This window comes from Podarcis raffonei, chromosome 15 (genome assembly GCF_027172205.1).
Source record: "Podarcis raffonei isolate rPodRaf1 chromosome 15, rPodRaf1.pri, whole genome shotgun sequence".
NCBI lineage: Eukaryota > Metazoa > Chordata > Lepidosauria > Squamata > Lacertidae > Podarcis > Podarcis raffonei.
Window position 1 is genome coordinate 32,488,488 of NC_070616.1, and position 26,500 is coordinate 32,514,987.

Sequence of the window (26,500 nt, forward strand, 5' to 3'; positions counted from 1 at the left end):
GGCACTCAGGGATAGCTCTTCCAAACACACAAGACATCTGATGTGTTGGCACAAGCAAAAGAAAACCAAGGGCAAGTAATGAGTTTTGTTTTTTAATTATTATTATTATTATTCTGACAAAATATCAGCATCGTCTGAAAAATGGTTTAACATTACAGAACTCTCTAGGATGGGTAACCCGGGGCCCTCCAAACGTACTCGACTCCAACTCCCACCATCCCTTGCTCCTGGCCATGCAGGCTAGGGAAAATTGGGAGACTGAGCCCAGCCGTATTCCGGAAAGCCACCATTTCCCCTTCAAGCCGTAGAAGAATTCAGTCGTCTATTTTTTCCAGTGCTTCCATATCCTCTGGATCGAGGCACTTGATGGTAGTCTCTGAAAAGGAAAGACAATTTTGCTAGGAGGATCCCAATGCAGAAAGAAGAACTCAACCCTTCACAAGCCACTGGTCACAGGGAGGGCGACTAATACTCTGGGCCTTTTCTCCTCTCTGACTCACAAGAATTCTACACGGTGGACAGAGAGATCAACAGATGCTTGTGATACAGCTGGGACAACATTTCTAAAGGCAACCTTTGTCTGAGAAAATATCTGGCGTGGAAAGAAAAAGGCAACTATGCAGAATTTTCTCCTAATATTCTCCACCCATGAAATCAGCCAGCTTGAGGACTCATTAGGTTAGGGTGTTGGACCAGGACATTTCAGGCCTCCAAGCAGCTATGACGCTCACTTAGAAGCAATGTGAGCCTGTCTCCTAAGCAAAGCAAAGCAGGCCAGACACCATCTCGTGGTCTTTCCTGCCTCTCGCAAGGTTGTTGTGTGCAAAAAGGGGACAGCCATATATAGTACCCTGTTATTGACTCCAGGCTGTATTTTTGTTTTAATGATACTGAATTATTTTTATATTGTACACTGCTGAAAGTTTTACTTTTTAAAATTATTAGGTAAAGGTAAAGGGACCCCTGACCATTAGGTCCAGTCGTAGCCGACTCTGGGGTTGCGGTGCTCATCTCACTTTATTGGTCAAGTGAGCCGGCGTACAGCTTCCAGGTCATGTGGCCAGCATGACTAAGCCACTTCTGGCGAACCAGAGCAGCGCATGGAAACGCCGTTTACCTTCCCGCCAGAGCGGTACCTATTTATCTACTTGCACTTTGACGTGCTTTTGAACTGCTAGGTTGGCAGGAGCAGGGACCGAGCAACGGGAGCTCACCCCATCACAGGGATTCAAACCGCCGACCTTCTGATTGGCAAGTCCTAGGCTCTGTGGTTTAACCCACAGCACCACCTGCATCCCTTTTTAATTATTAGGCAGCTTATAAATGCTTTTGAATAAATAAAAACGAGTAACTACCTTAACCATCCTGAAGAAAAGGCGTGTGATGCATGCAATAAAGAATTTGGTCTTGTTAATACGCGTATGTATCAAATGGTTAAAAATGTAGTTCTGTTGCTATGTTGAAAGTTTAATTATTTTAAAATGCTGTTATTTGTCTAGGCAATAGACCAAGTCATTTCTGGCAGGAAAAATGCCCAACTATAATTCAGCCTCTCTCTCTCTCTTTGCTGTGCAACCTTTTAAATTCCCAATTATAGCTAATTCAGAGGCTAAAAGCCAGTGAGCATGTTTCTGAGCAGAGAATCAAACCCTGATTACCCTAACCCGATGTCTAACTTTCTGCACTATTAAGTCACATGAAAATATCATGCTCACTGAAATGGTCTTGAATTGCATAGACAAGCGGTAGATTATGCCTTTCGACCATATTGAAGGCCAGACCCTTCTTTCCAAAGCGACCTGCTCGGCCTATGCGGTGCAGGTAGGTCTCGTAGTCCGGCAGCCAGGGCGTGGTTGTAGGCAGGCTAAAGTTGACAACGATCGTGACCTGCTTCACGTCGATGCCTACGAGGCGACACAAAACAAGGTCACTTCCTGCTGAAGGAGCAAGTTCCCACCTCGCTTTTGCTCGTCCAAGTCATTACCTCTGGCGCAGACGTTGGTTGTGATGAGGACTTTATCTTTCCCATCGCGAAACTTCTGGATCACGTCTGCACGCTCTTCGACAGAGAGCTCCCCACTCAACAGGGATACTTGGTGCCCATCATTCGACAGAGCCCAGTGAAGCCATTTGGCATTTTTACGCGTCTGCCAAAGGAACACAGGGAAAAAAAGAGACATACAAGGTCATGGCCTTCCCTGCAATGACACCAACATTTCTGTTCTGGCAGGTCCAGCTTTTAGGAATTTAGCCTTGAACCATTTATATTTATTATTACAGTGGTACCTTGGTTTATGAACTTAATCCATTCCGTTCTTAAATCAAAGTGTTCTTAAACCAAGGCGTGCTTTCCCACAGCAGCAGGGGACTCAATTTACAAATGGAACACACTCAACAGGAAGCGAAACATGCTCTGCTTCCAAGGCAAAGTTCACAAACCAAAATGCCTACTTCCAGGTTTGCAGCGTTCTTAATCCAAGTTGTTCATAAACTAAGCTGTTCTTAAACCAAGGTACCACTGTATTATTATTAATTGAATTTATATACCGTCCTATACCCGGGGGTCTCAGGGTGGTTCACAGAATAAAATCAAGATATAAAACCACAAAATACATAATAATAAAAACCAATAGTCCCCCACAAAAAAACACATGTTAAAAGGGCATAGGATGTAAATCAGATCAACCAAAGGCCTGGTTAAAAAGGAATGCTTTTTCCTGGTGCCTGAAAGTGTATAACAAAGGCACCAGGCGAACTTTTCTGGGGAGAGCATTCCACAGATGAGGAGCCACTGCAGAGAAGGCCCGTTCTCGTGCTGCCACCCTCTGGACCTCTCAAGGTGGCAGTACACGAAGGAGGGCCTCAGATGATCTCAGGGTCCGGGTAGGTTCATATGGAAAGAGGCGGTCCTTGACGTATTGCAGTCCTGAGTCATTTACCCTCCCACTCTGGACCCCCCAAAGTACAGTTGGAGACCGTTTTGCACTAGTCCAGTTGAAGCATGGCTGCCGACGCACTCCTTTTGGACCTGCAAGAGGGCGGGACAGGACTGGCTTACGTGTGCTGTGTCAACGGGCGCAGGGTCCAGGAATGAACCCCTGCACAAAATGGTCACCACCTGTAACTCACTAGTAAGGTCGTATCTGACTAGTAAGACTGGGTTGGAAGTCAGCAAAACTTCATCCCAAGACCATGAGCCCACCATTCCTCCTCACCCCAAATATATTCTCAGGATGTTTTCTGGGGCCCCAGGTTACCTCGATGCTGCAAGGGCGCCTTACCTGACAAAAGATGATTGCTTGGCCGACTGTGATGCTGCCATAGATATTGCACAGGGCTTTATATTTGTCCTCCTTGTTCTCACACTCAAAGTAGTACTGCCTGATATTGTTCAGGGTCAGCTCCTCTCGGCGGAGCTTAATAACGTTGGGTTCGGGGACGATGCGCTGGGCAAAGAGCAGCACAGGGTCTTCAAAGGTGGCGGAAAAGAGAAGCATCTGACAACCGGGGTCTAAAGCTCTGGAAGGAAGAAAAACAAAAAGCAGCCTGCATTTCATTCTCAAGAGAAATCATGGCCACGAATCTTTTGCTTGTTTATATATCAGGTTTGGGGGACCTTGGGCCCTCCAGGTGTTGCCAAACTACAGCTCCCATCAGCCCCAGCACTCACAGCCAATGGGCAGGGATGATGGGAGTTTGGCAAACATCAGGCAGGCCAAAGATTGCCTACCTGTTAGAACTGAACACACTGGGGAGCAGCTGTGGCCTAGCGATGCAGCTTGTGCTTTGCATGCAGAACATACGAGGTTCAATCTTCAGGAAGGGTTGGGAAAGACTCCTGCCTGAAAGCCTTGAGGCCCACAGCTTAGTCAGCTGAGCTTCATGACCAACTGCCTGCCTTGGTAGAAGGCAGCATCTAACCCTCTTCATTCTCACTTGTTACCAGGTAAGAAGGGAGACTTTGCAGTGTATTTCTACTCATTCCTAATAAGTAGGTTTACCTCTCAGTTTTCAACTAGAAAATTCAAATCAGCTATTTCTATATATATATATATATAAAACATATGTAAGATACAGGCCAGATCCACATAAACACAAAACCAAAGCACCAGCCCCACTGAAAGATGTTTCTTCTAAGAGGGCAGTGATACGAATTTCTTGGGACTTGGGAGGAGGGGAAGGGAGCAGGCTCTGAGGTTGTCTTTGCCCGTCTGCCTCCCTCAAATTTCTCCCCTGGCACCATATTCCACAGACTCCGTTCCTAGATAGAAGTATTTACAGTTAAAAAGGTCTTGATCAAACATCTCTCAGGCACTTCCATGAACCTGGAAAAAGACTGCCTACCTATGTGTCTTCCAACTTGGCAATAGACCAATTATAAAAGCCAAATCACAGGGGGTTTTTTCCTTCTTAAATGTCTAGGTACATGGTGCTTTGCAGACACAAGGGGAAAGCTCTCTGCCCAGGAGCTTACAGCACGGGGGAAGAACAAAGGTAGGGCAGAGGTGACTGTTTCAGTTGCAAATGCTTAGGGTTTGTTGAGAGGCATCCTAGGACACTAGGGGCAGGAAAGGAGGGACACCAGAAGGCTTGAGAAAGGGCAAAGGCTTTGAGAGAGGAGATGGATAAGCAGAGGACACATGCGGAAACATTATCAGGATATAAAAGCAGAAAGGGAGGCAGGGAGCCTTGTGAGGCTCTCAAGTCAGGGACAAGGAGCTTGTGTTGAGCAGACAGGAAGCCAGTGTAGGGACATGAGGGTCAAATGATGAGACTGATTTGTGCAATGGTGGCATTGTACAGCTTCCATTGATACTGAAGAAGAACCTCTTTACCCTGGCCTTTTTGACACCTGAGGTAAGTATTTTTAGGTCCCATCCGCTTCTTGTGACAGTCATTGGTTTTAAACTGTTTTTAATATTGTATTTTTAAATTGCTGTAACCCACGTGGGGAACTTAGGCTGTTAATAATAATCTTGTACAAGAAGATTATGTACAAGAAGGCGAGAATGCTATTGTTTCTACATGGCAGCAATAGGACCGTAAAAAAGCCCTTAGGTCTACATTTGAAGCCGCTTTCGGCACAGACAAGTCTTCAAAAGGGCATGCCTTCTCCAAAGTAATAATAAATTAGTGGAAAAGCAAATTCTGTCAATACAAATTAAGTGGTTAAAAACCTTCCAAGATGCTCCAACTGGGATGAGCATGTCTAGAAAAGTTCTACATGCAGGACTTTCAGCAAGAAAGAAGTTACTTCTCCAAGTTCTGTCTTACCAAGAAACAAACAAACATACCTCTGAATTCGGACACTCTGGTCTGAGTAATTCTGTTTGTCGATCATGACATCTGCTTCATCCAGCACACATACTTTGATCTTCTTTGGATTCAAAAGGTTTAGCTTGAAACACCAATCTAGCAGGGTGCCTGGGGTTCCAATTACTATCTGTTCTTCCACTACAGTCCCTCTTGGAACTGGGAGAGAGATTGAGTTACTTTTGCTACGTCAGCCAGTGCACATTTGCTAAACTAAAAAGATTTTGGGTTATTGCAATTAATTTTTGGAGAATAACAGCTGCTGTTTCCCCCCTTCTTGTTATCACGGTGCTAGCCTTGGCTCCCCAAACCTGCAGCTTGTTAACCACATGCAATTGGGCGGGGGGGACAAGTGCACAGGTAAACAGTGTGTGTGGACGTTGTGTCTGGTGCAAGGATGCAAGACGCACTCCCAGCTCCTCAACACACTTACAATAACAATAAGCACAAGAGCCAGGGCTAAATATATGAAACTGATGTTGAGATGCTTACTGCAATTGCACAAGCTTGGCCTGAGGCTTAAATCAGAGACAGGGCTGTCCAACTGCTAGTACTGTCCTCCTGGATGCTAGCTGGGGCTGATGGGAGTTGGAGTCCGACAAGATCTGGAAGGCTACAGGTGTCCTCCCTGCCCATTCCTGGCTTAAAGGATCTCCATCATTTTGCAGAAAACCAAGTGCCGAGAAGTAACATGGAGGTATATCCCCTGCAGTTCTTTCTCCACTTTACTTAAGCAGCAAAAGGTAAAGGAGCGCTGGACGGTTAAGTCCAGCCAAAGGCGACTATGGGGTTGCGGTGCTCATCTTGTTTTCAGGCCGAGGGAGCCGGTGTTGTCCACAGACAGCTTTCCGGGTCATGTGGCCAGCATGACTAAACCACTTCTGGTGCAACGGAATACCGTGCCGGAAACCAGAGCATATGGAAATACCGTTTACCTTCCTGCCACAGTGGTACCTATTTATCTGCTTGCACTGGCGTGCTTTCGAACTGCTAGGTTGGCAGGAGCTGGGATAGAGCAATGGGAGCTCACCCCATTGTGGGAATTTGAACCGCAGACCTTCCGATTGGCAAGCCCAAGAGGCTCAGTGGTTTAGACCACAGCGCCACCTGCATCCCACTTAAGCACTGCATGTAAGCTGTAAACATATGCCCTGTTAACTTGCCCAGCTGGAACACACTCTTCCAGGAAAACACCGCCGTAGGAGCAGAGAAACCAGGTTTAAAAATTTAGGGAGGGGCAAGAAGGACGCACACCATTGAGTCCGAACACAGCAGCCAAAACTTAGCTTAGACAAGGGATAACCAGCATGATGCCATTCAAAAGTTGTTGGGGCTTGAACTCCCATCATCTGCTACAATGGCTGCGATCCATGAGGCTGATGGGTGCTACAGCCCAACAACACCTGCGGGAAACAACCCTGGCAACCCTGGTTTACACTCAATTCTAGAGTGGTGGCTGGAGGGGGGGAGCTATTTCATGGCATAAACATCTCGGTAAGTTAGAAATCTTTTTTTTTTTTTTAACGGAGGAAGCAAATTTAAAAGGTGGATACTTAGAATTAAGGAACGTTGAATGATGTTGGATTGAAATTGAGTGGTTTCTAGCTGTAATGATATAAAGGAACATGGATGAAAAAAAGGGTTTGGATAGAAAATAAGGTGATATTATAAGCTGTAATGCTTTAAGTTAAGGATTTGCTGAACAAATAATTTGAAAGGGAATACAAGAAGGGGAGGTATGAGGAGGTCAGAGAAATATGTTACTGAAAAGATTGTATTATGAACTATATGTCTTTTTTAATTTTTTTGTTTGCTTTTTGTTTGTATAAAAAATTGAAAATCAATAAATATCTTTTAAAAAATAAAAATAAAAGGTGGATACTTAGTTCACTGTTATGTACTGAGTTGAATAGGATCCAAAATACAACAGTCTGATTGGTCCTAGAACAATGGGATTCAGAATGCAGCAGTCTGATTGGTCCTAGAACAATAGGATCCAGAATGCAGCAGTCTGATTGGTCTGCAGGAGCCACCCAATCCAGCTCCAGGTGGAAGTGAATCCGCAACCTGATTGGCCTACAGGAGAATCCCGGAATTAGCCGATCACGTGGGGCCCATTGTGTAAATAATGTATAGAAAGCAGACATTCTGGGGGAACTTCCATTCCTCCTCACCACTATGAGCTGAATAAAGAGCATGAAATCCACACTTGACTCGTAGTATATTTCATTCACCTAATGCCAAAGGACTGCTACCAAAGATGGAAGCTGCCGCTGAATCTAATCTACGAAAGGCATGCATTTCACGGCACCAACAGCTTTGGGGGGGGGGTCGGTGGTGCTTTGTAACATCTGGATTTTATAACAAAAGCACTTCCGACAAAAGCGTTAGTCAGCAAGACAAAGGTAGGCAGAAAAAATGCATCAAGAGAGGCCCTTACGTCTGTTCCCTCGAATGGCAAACGCAACCTTTATGTTGACGCAAAACTTTCCCATCTTCTCAATCACTCGCCCCGTTTGCAATGCCAGCTCGAAGGTGGGAGACAAGCAGAGACACTTTGGGAGGAGGCAAGAGAGGTAGAAGGAAACAAAGATGGAGGTCAGTTTAGCCTTCAGAAATGGTGCAGTGCTTCTCCAATATGACATGCAGGCCATGTTTCCTTTTCACTTTAGCATTAGGCTATTACTGTTATTTATTAGGCGTCTTCTTCCCTTGTTCACTAAAGAGTCTCCAGCAGACTTGCAGAATATTTAAAACATAAATATGAATACATTGCAGCATAAAAACAGAACCAAACAACGCCCATAACAGCCACAGGAAGGTTTTGGCAGCACACTAGCTACCTAACAATATCACCTTACAGCCTGCGGAGAAAGAGAAGCATTTATCTGGCACTGAAAAGATGTGGATTAGATACAATTTGTTCATTTACTTTATATGGGGCATCTACACAACACAGTCCTGAAAGCACTGATCTCCTGTTTCCCTTAAGCTCCTCCTATCTTTTCTCAAACTGCAGAAAATCTTGTTTTTATTTTAAAAGGAAGGGACAATAAGTGCAATCACCACCGGATGTTGATCGCCTCAGTACTAGTCTTCTGTCTTTTAAAATAAGCTACAGTTTTGACCATGCTCCTTTACCTTCACAAACCTCCACCGTAATGCCTTATGGCTGGCTTCATTTTAGCATATATATTTTTAAATCTATCTTTAGGTTTCTTTGCCTGTTTTTTAAAAATGGAAGTATCTGCTCAATTTAGCACCCACATGACAAAGTGTTTTAGAGCAAGCAGAAGTTCCGTTCCATGCAAGTTTATCAACGTGTTAGTTTTTGTCTTGTACTTTTGCACGCTGAAGCAATCACACAATGGCACTGGTTTTTGTTGTTGTTGTTTTTAAGTGCATCAGCACAAATGTTAAAAGTGATTTTAAACAAATGAATCATGAGATTTTTTTTAAAAAAGAACCTGGTTAAACGTCCCTTCCCTATGCAGTATGTCACAGCTACGAGCATAGATGAACACAATGGGATAGTTGCTTGATGATTGTGCCAACCAGGGTGGATAAAAATCAATGGTTTTTTTTAAAAAAAATTAAAAAATCAAAAAATTGGATTTTTAAAATTTACATCGGATTTTAAAAATAAAATGGATACATATGCTATAATGTTATCGTTATTGTTTTGGTTAAATAAATTGTTGAAATTGTAATTAAGGAAATGATTATTTTTCCTCCTTCCAATAAAGTACAGCAGAAAAGTTTCCCAAATATAAACAGTTAACTTACTAAACCTCACAATGACTTCATAATTATCTACCACTGTATTTCTAATAGTATAACCAAATCAGTAATATTTGATATAACTGTAAAAACTACTCTGAAAAGTTATTATTCCAAAAAGGAAACCTTCATCTGGTTGTAAATATTAAGATTATACCAGCAAGAATGAGTCTTTCTGTAAAAAAAGTGTTTTAAATCAAGTCTTACTGACTAGTGACTTAAATCGTGATTTAAATTGATTTGATTTAAATAAAATCTACCCTGGTGCCAACATTACTTTGTTACAGAGGCTAAATGCCACTTCTGCAAGATTAGTCTGTGTGTCAATTCTACGGCAGTTGGCTTCCGCCAGCCAGCTTCCAGGTTTTTAGGAAACTCTCAGCACTGAAAACAACTATGCTTAGCCATTCCACGGAAGCAGTGGACCAGAAGGAAAAGGCACAAACCCCAGGGAAGCAGCCCTTACTCAGGTTAATAGCAAAGATTTCGATTTCTCGTTGGCGTTAGTGAACTGAGGATGACTCTGCAGCCAGAGGCTGTATCGCTGAGTTTAATTTACCTGTGGAAATCTGTCCTGTGGGTTCACTCTGCTCAGCATAGCCAGAACAAAAGCAGCTGTTTTGCCTGTCCCCGACTGACTTTGTGCTATAAGATTTTGGGGTCTGAAACAGAGAATCAAGTTGGGATTAATGCAAACAGACAACAATATTCCAATGGTCTGGGCTTCTCAAGTTTGTGGAGTGCTGCAAAACTATCACCAAACTTTGGCACCAGTTTGAAGCGACTCAGACACTGCTGGAATTTTGGGTGTTAACTTCGAGCCCCAGGTTGATGTATCAATTACTCAGTTTGAGGGGGCGCAGCAAAATGCGGCGTTTTTGTTGCAAAACAACTGCAAAACTTTGGCACAGGTTTGGAGGGGATCCCAGCTTTTGGGCTACAGAGTTAATAAGCTGAGGGTCCTAAAGAGTGTTCCTGTTTCAAGAAAATAATAATGAGGAAGGATATCTGTAACTGAAACAAGTTACAGGTAGGTAGCCATGTTGTTCTGCCGTAGTAAAAACAAAATTAAAAAATCCCTTCCAGTAGCACCTTAAAGGTAAAGGGACCCCTGACCATTAGGTCCAGTCGTGGCCGACTCTGGGGTCGCGGCGCTCATCTTCCTTTATTGGCTGAGGGAGCCGGCATACAGCTTCCGAGTCATGTGGCCAGCATGACTAAGCCGCTTCTGGTGAACCAGAGCAGTGCACGGAAACGCCGTTTACCTTCCCGCCGGAGTGGTACCTATTTATCTACTTGCACTTTGATATGCTTTCAAACTGCTAGGTTGGCAGGAGCAGTGACCGAGCAACGGGAGCTCACCCCGTTGTGGGGATTCGAACGGCCGACCTTCTGATCGGCAAGTCGTAGGCTCTGTGGCTTAACCCACAGCGCCACCCGCGTCCCTACACCTTAGAGACCAAGTTTGCTATTGGTATGAGCTTTCGTGTGCATGCACACTTCTTCAGATATAACAAGGATACTTGAGAGCCACACAAAAGGCATAGTGGGAATAATGTTTTACATAGAAGTATGGTTTAGCAAACTTTTGGGATTTGTTTTTCAGAGTGTTAATAATATTTTATACTTCAAGTTTCTTTGGGAGAACGAGTCTTTTAAGCACATGAACTGGGAATAAGGAGGCTGAAAAGAACAGAAAACAGTGAGTGACAACCTTCTAAAGAACAGATCAACCAGAACAAAAAATTCTGATTTCAAAGGTGGTTGATAACCAGACTGAAAAGGTATCTTTATCCGGATTTTCGTTTGATAACGGGATGCAAAAACTATTAGGCAACAGAATAGTAATCAGAGGGGAAATATCCCTTCCCTAAACCTGTGTGTCAGTTGGGGACAGAAGTTATGTTACCCATTCTATGTAGATGAAACTTCAGCGTCTACAAGAAATCTAACATGAATTAGCTCAACAGCTCGCTGGCTAATTGGCACAAGTGTGTCCCATGCTGGCTGCAACACAAAGAATATCTTTCAATTTGTTTGAAACCAACTCACGGGTCAGCTAACATCATTGGAAGTGCCGTTTCTTGAATCTTGGAAGGTCTGTTAAAGCCCATGGCATAGATGCCTTGCAAGAGTTCATCTTTCCTGTTAAGATGAGAATAAAAGTTAACAGTTTTACACGTAAGCAGCTCAGGTACTTCTGAGTGAAAGTGGAGGATGCTAGCAGTCTGGTAAATAAGATCCCCTGGCCTCCATGTACTGCTGTGGACTTTAAAAGGAATAGCCGTCATGATTTTAGAGAATCAAGAGTTGCCATAACTGAGAAATTTGGATAGATGGCAGAACACGTTGCAAATCGCTGGGCTCATTTTCACACAAAATGACGTCAAGATAAACTATATGATTTGGTCTCGAACCAATAGAATTGGGCGGTAGCAAAATGAAAAGCCCTGAAAACCAGAATAACAGCCTGCTACAAAGATGTTGCGTTCCCATCAACCCCTTCTAAGAGGAGTCAGCTAGTGCAAAAAGTGGCTTATTAATAACAGCAAGAGAGGCCCATAGAACAGCATATTGCAGGTCTATCCCAACATTTCTTAAGTATTAGGAGTGTAATTTTCTTCTTTTTTCCAAAAAAAATTATTCGTTTTCCAAATTTATAACAAACATAAACAAACAAACATAAATCCTAACTGTAACAATTCCACTTTTGTTAACATTATTAGGTGACTTCCTCGAATCCCCCTGGCTGAGTTTCAATGTATATCATTGTAACAGTTTTCCAAAACTAATTTCTCATAAAATTTACTTAGTCGAGTAACAGCTTTCTTTCTTTTCATATTAACATTAAAAATAATATTCTATAACATCACATATTTAAATCCTAAGCCAATCTGGTACTTGCAAGTATTTCTATTTAAGTTATCTTAGCATATTTAGCTAAATAGTCTTTGAATTTCATCCATTCTTCCTGGTACTCCTCCTCCTTCTGGTTGTGGACTCTTCCGATCAGGTCGGCTAGCTCCCAAAAGTCCATGATCTGGAGTGTAATTTTCAGACCCACCATTCTCAAACTTTCCCTTGTCTAACTTAAGCATTGGTTATCAGAAAATATTCCTCAATAATGCATTTTCTATAGCTCAGTGGTACAGCACATGCAAGCAGAAGGTCAATCCCTTCTACCTGAAACCCGGGAGAGCTGCTGCCAAGTCAGTGTAGACATTACTGAGACAGATGGACCAGTGTAAGTTGGTCCGATTCAGTATAAGGCAGCTTCCTGTGAAATTACTGGTTTGAAAGGCATCAGCCCCAGCCACTCTGTTGTGTTTTTACAGGGCCTCTCCTCCTTCTGGAGGGGAGGTGTTGTGGGCCGGACCCAATTCCCATGTCACGCCGGGGTCGTTATGCCCCCTGCCCCACTCACATGGCTGGCGCGCCACGCCCCCAGTTGAGCACCCAACCGGGCGGCTTGGTGGGGGCGTGGTTTGCTGTTCAAGATGCAGCCACGCCAGCCATTCCGCCCATTTCTTCACCTTTTCACCGCGAGTCACCCACCCACCACTCCCTTTAGTGCGTAGCTTCTCGCTTGACCTTGCTATGGACCCATGGTTGGTCACCCTGGTTGCCCAGGGGGCCTGGTAGGAATTTTTTCCAACTGGCAAATTGGCACCGGCCTTTTGGTTTTTTTCGCCTACCTCATAGCAATCGTCACAACTTTCTTGGTATTTGGTGGTTAGGCATTGAAATGTGTTGTTGGTGTGTGGAAGGGCAAGGTGTGGCCATCGCCTACCCCTTCAAATTTGGGTATTCCGTTAAAGGAATCCGGCGGTTGTGGATCCTGTCCGATGCCTGTGTGGCGGGGAGCCATGGCACGACCCTCGGTGACATCAGGGAAGAGGTTATAGTTGTATTAGCATCAACAGGATCCCCTACTGATGGTTAACCCCAGTCAGACTCACCCCTCTCTGAGTGGGTGGAGTCAAAATTTGCTGTGGGTCCAATACCTAAGCCAATACCTCTCACTTGCTGTAATCAATAAAGTTGTGGCCTTTTCTAGCCCATTAACCTTATACACTGTGTCCACGTGCCTTTATTCCTCCAAGCGGAGGTCGGGTCCTCGAACCACAATCTACAACTTGTGCCTCAGACCAGAGCACATCTAAATATTTCACCAAGGCTACAATCCTGAAAAAGTCAACATAGCTCTAAGGAAGGATAAGAAGTGCAATGGAAGCAAATGGCGCTCTGAAACCAAGAGCAAGGTCAATAGGAATAGAAGAGAATGGACTCATACTGAAATGCAGCACATTAGGTTCATAAACCAAACGAGCTTTTGCGAAATGCAGGATCTGAACCTGAGCTCTGGGAAATGCAAAACCCATAATGAGCATCAGACCACAGGGTGGATGAGCACTTTCTGGTTAGCGGGCACAGGCTGATTCAGTTTCTGATATATAATTATCCATCTCGAGTAGACCCACAGCCCGGAGATGAGCAGTCACTGAGTGAACAAAACTTACGAACAAAATGCAAACGTCAATTGATTCTAGATACTCACAAATGCAGTTCCTCAAAGGTTTTCACGGAAAACAGCGGTGAGCTGGGATCACGCTGTAAAACCTCTACGTGATGGTAGGACTCCACTAAAGATTTTCTAATCAGCTTGTTTAAGAGAGAAGTTTCTGCTGCAGGTACTGTGTTGCGTGAAGAAAAAAGGCATCAGTTATTTATTTACTAAATTTACACAGTATTAATTTAGTATACTGTATAGTTTCTTGATTAATACAGGCAACCCATGCAGCTGACAACATTCAATATGAAAACAATAAAAACTAAAGAGACACAAAAGGGTTTATGCAACTGAAAGCCCCTCCATTCACAAAAATCCTTGCAGGCAGAGAGCTAGCATGTCAGGAAGAAAGCCTCTAGCTTAGCCTTCTTCCTTACACATTAAGATTTCTATAGGCAGTGAGACGTTGGGGGGGTATTTTTGGTATGAAGGAATACTCAATCGTGTCTCCCTACAAGCAGTCGGAAGCTCAGGGTTACTACCACAATTTTTAACAAGGGAGACAGCTAGCAGCTGCCTGTCCTGTCATCTTACCTCGGTCGCAATCATCATCCTCCAACTTTTTCATATCTGCATCGCTCTTCCCTTCGCTGCTCTCTTTAAAAAAGTTTTCAGAACGTTAGACGATTGGCCTACATGTTTTTAATTAAAGGCACCACAAACTAGCGCCTTGCAGAAAATATAGCAAAGAAACATTCCAAGTCACAAGTGCAGATATCTAGCTGGCTAAAAGTTTGCCTTATCAGACAATGTGCATCATATCAGAACTTTGGGGGCGGCCTGTGTTTACTTAGCCCCAAAATGGAAAACGAGCGAGGTCCCAATTAAAGTAAGGTTACCAGATGTCCCCATTTCATGGGGACAGTCCCCGGATTTACAAATCAGTCCCCATACAAAATCCTATCATTCCTACTGAAGTTGAAAAGTGTCCCTGGATTCATTTAAAAAAATCTGGTAACCTTAAACTAAAGAAGAATGGCAACTTAAACTGATGTGATATGCGCAGCTTGCAGACCTAACGTATAGACTAAGAGAACAAGAAGAACATTTGTTGAAAGAAGATTAGAAAATATTTATTGAATATATGGGGAGGGGAATTGTGCACGCTTGAAAAGGTTGGCAGTATTAAGATAAATTCAACAGTGTAAATAAGTTTCGATGGAAGTAATAATGGAATACTGAATGGCTTAGTTTATGTAAAATATGCAGGGATTTATGCTATGTAAAATGAACCATGGAAAAAGAAGAAGGGAAGTCATGGATATTTTAAGGTTGTATAAATGAATAGTCTAATACGTAAAACAGAAAATTTAATTACAGTGATACCTCGAGTTAAGAACTTAATTCGTTCCGGAGGTCCATTCTTAACCTGAAACTGTTCTTAATCTGAGGTACCACTTTAGCTAAAGGGGCCTCCCGCTGCCACCACTGCACGATTTCTGTTCTCATCCTGAAGCAAAGTTCTTAACCCGAGGTACTATTTCTGGGTTAGCGGAGACTGTAACCTGAAGCGTCTGTAACCTGAAGCATCTGTAACCCGAAGTATTACTGTGTGTGTGTGTGTGTATACACACACAAACATGTATACAAACACACAGCTTTTTTCTGTGGGGACACGGGGACGCATACCCCTAAACATTTTGTGAATCTATAATAAATACCGTATTTTTCGTTCTATAGGGCGCACCGGCCCATAGGACGCACCTCATTTTTTGGGGGGGGGAAATGAATAAAAAAAAATTTATTCCCCCCCCAGCCGCGGCTGCCGCCCCAAGCCTTGCGCACACCTGCCCGAAGCACGGGGCGCCCTCCGGAGGGCTCCGCATGCTTCGGGGTGCAGGCTGCCGCCCCAAGTCTTGCGCGCCCGGCGGGAGCTCCCGCCTGGCGCGCAAGGCTTGCAGACACTCGCCCGAAGCTTTGGGCGACAGGCTGCCGCCCCAAGCCTCGCGCGCCCGTCGGGACCTCCCGCCGGGCGCGCAAGGCTTGCAGACACTCGCCCGAAGCACGGAGAGCCCTCCGGAGGCCTCCCCGTGCTTCGGGTGACAGGCTGCCGCCCCAAGCCTCGCGCGCCCGTCGGGACCTCCCGCCGGGCGCGCAAGGCTTGCAGCCTGTCGCCCCAAGCAGGGAGAGCCCTCCGGAGGCCTCCGCATGCTTCGGGTGACAGGCTGCCGCCCCAAGCCTCGCGCGCCCGTCGGGACCTCCCGCCCGGCGCGCAAGGCTTGCAGACACTCGCCCCAAGCAGGGAGAGCCCTCCGGAGGCCTCCCCGTGCTTCGGGCGACAGGCTGCCGCTCCAAGCCTCGCGCGCCCGTCGGGACCTCCCGCCCGGCGCGCAAGGCTTGCAGACACTCGCCCCAAGCAGGGAGAGCCCTCCGGAGGCCTCCCCGTGCTTCGGGCGACAGGCTGCCGCTCCAAGCCTCGCGCGCCTGTCGGGACCTCCCGCCGGGCGCGCAAGGCTTGCAGACACTCGCCCGAAGCACGGAGAGCCCTCGGGGGGCTCTCCGTGCTTGGGGCGACAGGCTGCCGCCCCAAGCCTCGCGCGCCCGTCGGGACCTCCCGCCCGGCGCGCAAGGCTTGCAGCCTGTCGCCCCAAGCACGGAGAGCCCTCCAGAGGCCTCCCCGTGCTTCGGGCGACAGGCTGCCGCCCCAAGCCTCGCGCGCCCGTCGGGACCTCCCGCCGGGCGCGCAAGGCTTGCAGACACTCGCCCGAAGCACGGAGAGCCCTCGGGGGGCTCCCCGTGCTTCGGGTGACAGGCTGCCGCCCCAAGCCTCACGCGCTCGGCGGGACCTCCCGCCGGCACGCAAGGCTTGCAGACACTTGCCGGGGCTGCAGGCTGCCGCCCGCAAGCCTTGTGAGCCCGCGGGAACTCCCGCCGGGCTTGCAAGGCTTGCAGATAGCTTCCTGAAGCCTGGAGAGCGAGAGGGGTCGGTGTGCACCGATGCCTCTCGCTCTCCAGGCTTCAGCGAAAGCCTGCATTCGCACCATAGGACGCACACACATTTCCCCTTCATTTTTGGAGGGGGAAAAGTGCGTCCTATGGTGCGAAAAATACGGTAATAAATAATAAATTTTATTTATATCCCGCCCTCCCCAGCCGAAGCCGGGCTCAGGGCGGCTAACAACAATCAAATAATCAAACAATCAAATAAACCAACATTCTAAAAATATTTCATTATAAAAATTAATTAAAATCAAGTTAATGGCAACCATTAAGCAAAACTCTGTGCAGGTTGCCAGAGGAGGGAGTCAGGCTGCGCCCTGACCAAAGGCCTGGTGGAACAACTCTGTCTTGCAGGCCCTGCGGAAAGATGTCAAGTCCCGCAGGGCCCTAGTCTCTTCTGACAGAGCGTTCCACCAGATTGGAGCCGCAGCCGAGAAGGCCCTGGCTCTAGTTGAGGCCAGCCTAACCTCTCTGAGGCCTGGGACCTTCAGGATGTTTTTATTTGCAGACCGTAGGTTTCTTTGAGGGGCATACCAGGAGAGGCGGTCCCGTAGGTACGAGGGTCCTAGGCCGTATAGGGCTTTAAAGGTTAAAACCAGCACCTTAAACCTGATCCTGTACTCCACCGGGAGCCAGTGCAGCTGATATAGCACCGGATGAATGTGGTCTCGCAGCGAAGACCCCATAAGGAGTCTCGCCGCGGCATTCTGCACCCGCTGGAGTTTCTGGGTCAGTCTCAAGGGCAGCCCCACGTAGAGCGAGTTACAATAATCCAGTCTGGAGGTGACCGTCGCATGGATCACAGTGGCTAGGTCAGGGCGAGAGAGATAAGGGGCCAACTGCTTAGCTTGGCGGAGATGAAAAAATGCCGCCTTTGTTATAGCTGTAATCTGCGCCTCCATAGAGAGGGAGGTATCGAAGATTACACCCAAACTCTTAACGGACGGTGCTGGCACTAACTGCACCCCCGCAAGGGATGGGAGTTGCCCCCTCAATCCCATATCGTCCCGTCCCAGCCAGAGGACCTCTGTCTTCGAAGGATTTAACTTCAACCGGCTCCCACGTAACCATCCAGCCACAGCCTCCAGGCATCTGGTCAGTGTGTCTGGGGCCGAGTCAGGATGGCCATCCATCAACAGATAGAGTTGGGTGTCATCGGCATACTGATGGCAACCCAGCCCAAAACTCCGAACAAGCTGGGCGAGGGGGCGCATAAAGATGTTAAAAAGCATCGGGGAGAGAATCGCACCCTGAGGCACTCCACACACCAAGGAGTGGCGCGATGACAATTCCCCCCCAAGCGCCACCCTCTGTCCCCGACCAGAGAGAAACGAGCGCAGCCATTGGAGGACTGTGCCCTGGATCCCCACGTCGGCAAGGCGGTGGTCTAGGAGTTCGTGATCGATCATGTCGAAGGCTGCTGACAGGTCTAGAAGAATCAGCAGCCCTGACCCGCCTCGATCCAGCTGCCTGCGGAGATCATCTGTTAGGGCGACCAGAGCCGTCTCGGTCCCATGACCAGCGCGGAAGCCGGACTGGAATGGATCGAGAGCCGATGTTTCATCCAGAAACCTACCAAGCTGTTCAGCAACCGCTCTCTCAATCACCTTACCCAGGAATGGGAGATTCGAAACCGGGCGGTAATTGGACAGATCTAAGGGATCTAATGATGTTTTCTTTAAGAGCGGACGCACCACTGCCTCCTTCAGATCCCCTGGGAATATCCCGGTGCCAAGGGACAAATTGATGATATCCCCCAGGGGGGCCCGCACCTCATCTGGACACGCTCTAATCAGCCATGACGGGCACGGGTCAAGAGGACAGGTGGTGGGCTTTCCAGCTTGGAGGAGTCTGTCCACATCGGCTGGAGATATCCGGTCAAAGTGGTCCAATACTGGACCCGAGGACAGTCGAGGGGCCTCCAGTTCATTTATTGTGTCCAAATTGGCAGGAAGGTCATGGCGGAGCAATGACCTAACAGAAGAAACTAAAACATTTTTTAAAATTAGTTTCTTCTCTAGCACAGTGAATCGTCAGTTCCACGGCTACCCCCGGTGGCGGCCTTTTGTCCATTTACTGTATTTATTTTCCCCCAATTTGAACTATAAAATGATTTTTCTTGAGTCAAAATGAGAGTACCCCTAAACATTTTTAATTTTTGTGAAAAAAGCACTGTGTGTGGGGGGGGAGAGAGAGGGAGAACTTTGGGGATGCTTTTGCATTGCGGCAGAGATGCAGAGCTGAAGTGCAGCATGCTGCAGCCTCTGCCTTTGGTCCCATTTATTGGGCAGAGAAGGAGCAGCTGCAGGGAGCTTCCTTTCCTCACATGAAGAACCATTTTGCCCCACCTAACAGTTGCCCTAGGGCTGCAGAAGGGGACAGGACCATCTGGCCCTGCCTATTGGTCAAAGGAACTCGAGGCACCAACTGCTACCCAAGCCCCATCACCACAAAGGGGAGGTCAGGCTAGGCTGAAGGAGACACAAAATGCCTGCTTATAGGTAAGGGGTGGTTCTGTCAAATTCAGCTCCTCTCCTTTTCTCATTTCTTTTCCAGTTCTCAGCATTAGTGCATCAGCTTGCGATTTTTAAAGTCCTAATGAAAATTCAAAAGCCCTTTAGTGTATTTTTCTCTAGTTAGGCATTTTTATATTATTTTCACTACCACATTATTTCACTACTGTACTATTTTCATTGGAGGTTTTTAAGCAGAGGTTGGCTGGCCGTCTGTCATGGATGCTTTGCAAGGGGTTAGACTAGATGACCCTTGGGGTCCCTTCCAACTCATCAGTTCTATGATTCTATATTTATTTGCATGCACTCTCCCCTAATATAAACATTTTTGCACACATTCTCTTGGAGAACTGCATCTGGAGAACTGGAGAAGTGCACATTTTGAAGGACAGCAGTGTTTTGCTTCATGTATTTGCTTCGAGAAACACAAATTAGCTACAATTGCATTAAAATTCCAACCAAACCAAATTTCTCCTCCTCCATCCCTACTTATGGTTCACCACTTGGGTCTGGCCTTGAAAAAAATTGTCTCCACCATCTACCTTTGTGGAAATGTTGTCGATACTAGGAGAGGCTATATTGATTTAATATTATTCTTCCTAACACGCTTGTGAGCCAGCAGCAGAGTGTATTCCCCAATATATAGCAGGAAGCTAGTTGGTAGATTCGTTTGAATTTCTTTACTTAAGCAACCCAATCTGGCTTTGTTCAGATTGGAGTACAGTGGATGCTCGGGTTGCGAACGTGATCCGTGCGGGATGCACGTTCGCAACCCACAGTGGTGCGTCTGCACACGCACATGTTGCGATTCGGCGCTTCTGCGCATGCACGACTGCCGACACCCGGAAGTAACCTGTTTCAGTACTTCCGGGTTTCGGGGGTCCGTAACCCCAAAAAACGCAACCTCAAGCTTCTGTAACCCGAGGTATGACTGTATATTCCTGGTAATGCTCCAGACCAGGTGCAACAGGAAGTTCAACTGACTGGATCAAAATCCCCCTGTCTGTGTCCACTCTAGGCAAACAGGAAGTGTTGTACTTGACTGCTTACGTTACATCCCACAACCTTGGCCCTCAACTTCCCTTCGTTTGTGTGCCATGTCTTATTTTTAAAAAAACCAGATGACAAGCTATGTCACTTTTTTGAGGTGATCTGCTCCGGGAGACAAATGTCTGAAAAGCGGAACGTAGAAAATAAACATACAGTGGTACCTCGGGTTACAGATGCTTCAGGTTACAGACTCCGCTAACCCAGAAATAGTACCTCGGGTTAAGAACTTTGCTTCAGGATGAGAACAGAAATCATGTGGCGGTGGGAGGCCCCATTAGCTAAAGTGGTACCTCAGATTAAGAACAGTTTCAGGTTAAGAACGGACCTCCAGAACGAATTAAGTTCTTAACCCGAGGTACCACTGTATAACATTCTGGACAATGTGCTTAAAAATCTGTATCATGAAACATACCTTGCTTTCTCTTACTATTGAGTGATGGTAGGCTCTTTGACTTTAAGGCAACACATCCACACTCCCTCCAATGTGATATGTTTCAGGAGATGATACCAGGAGCATTGTACTTAAATTTGTGGCCAAAGATTCAGGGCAGGTAAGATCAGAAAACAAACCTGTTGCGCTAAACATGCAAGCAAAGCACCCTCAAGGATCCCCTTACCTGAAACAGGGCGATGCGGAAAACACCCAAGATTTTTCCCGCAGGATAACGATCTATTCAGCTAGAAGAAGGAATGGTTACACGTATGAGCCAAACAGTTCACAAGCTTTTTGAGACTCTTTGGTCTAGCACAGCCAACCTGTGACACACCCAGGCAAGGCACACGCAAGAAAAATTAAGGGTGGGTCAGAACATATGGCTTTAAAAAAATAATTTGGAGTATTGCAAAGGAAACTTGTGGGGGAATAGTGAAATGGGGGAAAGGCAACAAGGGAAAAGTTAAAAAGGTGTAGGAGGAATGTGAGAAATAAAAGGTCCTGGGCAACAGAGAGGGGCCAGCAGAGACAATATTTATTAAATTTACATTTTAGTCAATTTTAAAATACTACAATCAAAGCCTCTAAAAGCAGTTAAAAATAGCCTTCTCAAACAGTTTAAAACTTCTAAAAGTTTCTAGATTAAGGTGTGGGAAGGAATTGATGGTTAGAGCTCAACTGGTTAGCGTGTGGTGCTGATAATGTTAAGGTCGCTGGTTTGATCCCTATATGGGCCACCTGCATATTTCTGCATTGCAAGGGATTGGAGTGGATGACCCTTCCCTTCCCTTCCAACTCTACAATTCTGTGATACTAAAAGGTAAAGGGACCCCTGACCATTAGGTCCAGTTGCGGATGACTCTGGGGTTGCGCTCTCATCTCACTCTATAGGCCGAGGGAGCCGGCGTTTGTCCACAGACAGCTTCCGGGTCATGTGGCCAGCATGACTAAGCTGCTTCAGGCGAACCAGAGCAGCGCACGGAAACACCGTTTACCTTCCTGCCGGAGCGGTACCTATTTATCTACTTGCACTTTTGAAGAGCTTTCAAACTGCTAGGTGGGCAGGAGCAGGGACTGAACAACGGGAGCTCACCCCGTCGCGGGGATTCAAACCGCCAACCTTCTGATCGGCAAGTCCTAGACTCTATGGTTTAGACCACAGCACCACCCACGTCCCAATGATACTACAACCGCGTCTGTGATACTAGAGGCAAGCTAAAGAAAAGACTGGGCCAGAGGGGCTGCAATGCACACTTACCTGGGGATGATCTCCACGGGCCTCCGTGAGGACTTCTCTGGGCAACTCGCAAAGCAAAAGATCGAAAGAAACAGTAAAAACTACAGCAAACTCATCACATGTTAAAAGACCATTTCAGTGCCATTAGAGAGGAGCGGGGAGAGGGGAAAGAGAAAGAAATGAGCCCCCCAAATGCAACAAGGGGGGGTAACAAGCAAGTCTGAAATGTGTTTGTTTGTCTTAGCTATGATGATTTATAAATGTACAGTGGCAGTTTGGAACTCAAACGGCTTGGCTCCCGAACAAATCGGCTCCCAAACGCCGCAAACCCAGGAGTGAGTGTTCTGGTTTGCAAACCTTTTTCGGAAGCCGAACATCCAACGCGGCTTCCGATTGAATGCAGGAAGCTCCTGCAGCCAAGCAGAAGCCGCGCCTTGGTTTTCGAACCGTTTTGGGAGTAGAACGGACTCCCTGAACAGATTAAGTTCAAGAACGAATGTACCACTGTATTTGCTATATTATTTTGTGCTGCCAAATAATTCCCATCACTGCCCCCCACCCAAGGCAGGATATAAATAAAATAAAGTGAATTTAAAAATTGTGGCAAATCTTTTATAATAATAATAATTATTATTATTATTATTATTATTATTATTATTATTATTATTATTATTTTATTTATACCCCGCCCTCCCCAGCCAAGGCCGGGCTCAGGGCGGCTAACAAGCAATAATAAAAATAAGTTGAATGAATACAATTTAAAAACAACATTAAAATATTGAAACATTAAAATATTAAAATGTAGCCTCATTGCAGGAGGAGAAAGGAGAAGAAAAAAGAAAGAGGGAGAGGGAATCAAATTGGCTCCAAACCAAAGGCCAGATGGAACAACTCTGTCTTACAGGCCCTGCAGAAAGAAATCAGATCCTTCAGGGCCCTGGTCTCATGAGACAGAGGGTTCCACCAGGCCGGAGCCAGAGTTGAAAAGGCCCTGGCTCTGGGTGAGGCTAATCTGTCTTCCTTAGGGCCTGGGACCACTAGGGTGTTGCTATTTATGGACCTTGAGGCTCTCCGTGGGGCATACTTCTTTTAAAGAGAAGTACAGTGAGGTGGGTGGGGTGGAAGAACAGACAAAACAGGCATTATAAAGGCTAGGCTAGGAGAATAAGGGGTGGGAGTTTCATGGAGCCAGTATGATGCAGCAGTCAAAGTGCTGGCGGTGACCGGGGTTCGAATCAGCACACAGCCATGAAGCTCACTGTGGGACCTCGGAGCAGCCACTGTCTCTTGGTCTATATCCTGGCTTACTGAGGTTTCGTGAGGATAAAATAGGAAAACCATGTAATAATAATAATAATAATAATAATAATAATAATAATAATTTATTATTTATACCCCAGCCACTCTGGGCGGCTTCCAACAGAACACTAAAATACAATAACCTATTAAACATTAAAAGCTTCCCTAAACATCACCTTGAGCTCTTTGGGGGAAAAGGTATGATATAAATGCAATAAATGATAGGTTAGTCCAGGGGTAAGCAACCTTTTTCAGCCGTGGGCCGGTCAACTGTCCCTCAGACCATGTGGGGGGGCAGACTATATTTTTTTTGGGGGGGGGGAATGAACGAATTCCTATGCCCCACAAATAACCAAGAGGTGCATTTTAAATAAAAGGACACATTCTACTCATGATTCCCGGACCGTCTGCGGGCTGGATTGAGAAGGCATTTGTGCCGGATCCAGCCCACGGCCCTTAGGTTGCCTAACCCTGGGTTAGTCAGTAGCTACTGATCAGCATAGCCAAGTCAAGTCTTCAGAGATAACAAGCAGTAGCTAGGAAGCAAACAGCAGAATTACTGACTTCCATTGGGTTTCTGGTTGCATATCCTCCAACATTTCCCCGATGAAAATAGAGATGTCCTATTATTATTATAAATAATAATACTTTTATTATTTATACCCCACCCATTGCCCCAGACACTCTGGGCTGCTTTCAACACATATAAAAACCTAATAAAACATTAAAGAACTTCCCTATACAGGGCTGCCTTCAGATGTCTTCTAAAGGTTGTAGTTACTTATCTCCTTAGCTCAGGGGTCACATAACTGAGTTGATGCATTGGGGGGGGGGAGCGATGCTGGTCTGGGTGCTAAAAGTCCTTTACCTTTATTTTACACACACATATGGGTTATATTCTGCCTTCTAGGACAAAAGCCCTTCCAGGTCAGTGTCCAAAACCAGACATCTGATATATAATGCCAACAACTTCAAACTGGAAGAAAGGGCCATAGTTCAGTGGTAGAGCAGGTAAAGCTAGGAATGTCCCCTGCCTGAAACCCTGGAGCATGCTGCCAGTCAGTGTAGACAATAGCAGGTAAAGCTAGGAATGTCCCCTGCCAGAAACCCTGGAGCATGCTGCCAGTCAGTGTAGACAATAGCAGGTAAAGCTAGGAATGTCCCCTGCCTGAAACCCTGGAGCATGCTGCCAGTCAGTGTAGACAATAGCAGGTAAAGCTAGGAATGTCCCCTGCCTGAAACCCTGGAGCATGCTGCCAGTCAGTGTAGACAATAGCAGGTAAAGCTAGGAATGTCCCCTGCCTGAAACCCTGGAGCATGCTGCCAGTCAGTGTAGACAATAGCAGGTAAAGCTAGGAATGTCCCCTGCCTGAAACCCTGGAGCATGCTGCCAGTCAGTGTAGACAATACTGAGGTATGTGTGCAAATGACCGGAGCTAATGACACAGGTCAGCTACGCCTGTCCCTAAAAACCCGCAAATTGAGATGGCCCTTTTGGCCTGACCCTGCAACAAGAGCTCTTTGTGGGAGCTAGCAGGAAGTACAGCCTTAACTTGTGCGGAAATAATTTTTAGAAAGGGACCTTCGAGCGTGTGCAGAGAGCCCTCTTCATTCTCTGCAGCAAACCAGCCCCTATATAAAATTGGGGGTCAGCTTTGGCTTCCATCTCCAGCAAGCATGGAGGAAGGACTGAGGGGCAGAACACGCAAAAAAAGGCGGAGGGGGAAGAAGGAGGGCTCGAAGACGCTGTTAGACAAGCTGTTAAAGAGAGAGAACTTAAAAGGAACTCAAGGCGCTAGTCCCTGGCGTCTTCCCTTACTTTCTGAGGCAGAGATTCGGCGACCCCGCGGGAACTCGCTTCCTGCCCCTTCCCCAAGCTGCTCCGCCTCGGCCACATCTCGCCCAGCCGCCGTTCTGCCCACTGGTCCATCCGCCCGCCGGGCAATCTCAGCGCGCCGGCCGTGCGAGGCGTCGCCGCAGCAGCACGAGGCCCGGAGACGCGGGAGCCTCGCGTGAAGGCAGGGAAAGGGGCGGGGGAGAGGGGAAACTGGTAAATATTTATACCCGGCGGGGCGGGGCCGGGATTGCCATGGAGACAGGGAAAGTGAGGAGGCGGAGGCGAAACGGGCGTTCTAAGGGGGTCGTTTGATGTGCACGTGGGCGTTCTAGAAAGCCCGCGCGTCCGTTTGATCTCTGCCCCGAGGCGGGGCTCTCTAGTCTGGTTAGAGACGTGTTTTAAAGACATATTCGCATTTCATTGCGTGTAGGTTCCCTCCCCGCCCCATGGAGCTTCAGTGGCATGTATTTTTTGTTGTTTTATAATAAATAATAATAATAATGAAGAATTTATTTATACCCCTCCCATCTGGCTGGGTTTCCCCAGCCACTCTGGGCGGCTCCCAACAGAATATTAACAATGTGCTAAAAACAAAAAACTTCCCTAAACAGGGATGTCTTCTAAAAGTCAGATACAGGTGAATCTCGAAAAACTAGAATATCGTGGAAAAGTTCATTTATTTCAGTAATTCAACTTAAGAGGTAGACTCATGACATGCAAAGTGAGATATGTCAAGCCTTTATTTGTTATAATTGTGATGATTATGGCGTACAGCTGATGAAAACCCCAAATTAACAATCTCAGAAAATTAGAATATTAAATGAAATCAGCAAAAGAAGGATTGCAAATACAGAAATATTGGACCTCTGAGAAGTAGAAGCATGTATATGTACTCAGTACTTTGTTTGGGCCCCCTTTGCATCAATTACTGCCTCAATGCGGAGTGGCATGGATGCTATCAGCCTGTGGCACTGCTGAGGTGTTATGGAAGACCAGGAAGCTTCAATAACAGCCTTCAGCTCTTCTGTATTGCTTGGTCTCATGTCTCTCATCTTTCTCTTGGCAATGCCTCATAGATTCTCTATGGGGTTCAGGTCAGGCGAGTTTGCTGGCCAATCAAGCACAGTAATCCCATGGGCATTGAACCAGGTTTTGGTACTTTTGGCAGTGTGGGCAGGAGCCAAGTCCTGCTGGAAAATGAAGTCAGCATCCCCATAAAGTTCGTCTGCGGAAGGAAGCATGAAGTGCTCCAAAATCTCCTGGTAGACAGCTGCATTGACCCTGGACTTAATGAAGCACAGTGGACCAACACCAGCTGATGGCATGGCTCCCCAAATCAACACAGACTGTGGAAATGTCACACTGGACTTCAAGCATCTGGCATTGTGTGCCTCTCCATTCTTCCTCCAGACTCTGGGGCCTTGGTTTCCAAATGAGCTGCAAAAGTTGCTCTCATCAGAAAAGAGGACTCGGGACCACTGAGAAACAGATCAGTTCTTTTTTTCTTTAGCCCAGCTAAGATGCTTCT

General features: G+C 46.4%; 1 protein-coding gene across 1 annotated transcript; it reads right to left on the reverse strand.

Moving 5' to 3' along the window:
- Positions 1-79: 79 nt before the first annotated feature.
- Positions 80-25,391, reverse strand: DDX25 (DEAD-box helicase 25). The gene is made up of 13 exons (XM_053367208.1): positions 24,955-25,391; positions 21,858-21,902; positions 20,784-20,844; positions 14,198-14,260; positions 13,652-13,787; positions 11,146-11,238; positions 9,653-9,755; positions 7,754-7,868; positions 5,295-5,472; positions 3,282-3,519; positions 1,985-2,147; positions 1,716-1,904; positions 80-376 (listed from the first exon to the last, which is right to left on the reverse strand). The coding sequence occupies exons 1-13, from the start codon at positions 25,378-25,380 to the stop codon at positions 315-317; spliced, it is 1,872 nt and encodes a 623-aa protein (XP_053223183.1). The 5' UTR covers positions 25,381-25,391; the 3' UTR covers positions 80-314.
- Between the last annotated feature and the right edge of the window lie 1,109 nt (positions 25,392-26,500).

What these genes read in the sequence shown, in the direction of transcription:
- DDX25 (XM_053367208.1), bottom strand. Translation starts at nt 25,380, where the DNA reads ATGTCTTTAAAACACGTCTCTAACCAGACTAGAGAGCCCCGCCTCGGG. An exon ending in CCGAATCTCTGCCTCAGAAA is followed by an intron (nt 21,903 to 24,954) that starts GTAAGGGAAGAC and finishes TTGCTTTGCGAG; the next exon opens with TTGCCCAGAGAAGTCCTCAC. An exon ending in CAGAGTGTCCGAATTCAGAG is followed by an intron (nt 3,520 to 5,294) that starts GTATGTTTGTTT and finishes TCTTCCTTCCAG; the next exon opens with AGCTTTAGACCCCGGTTGTC.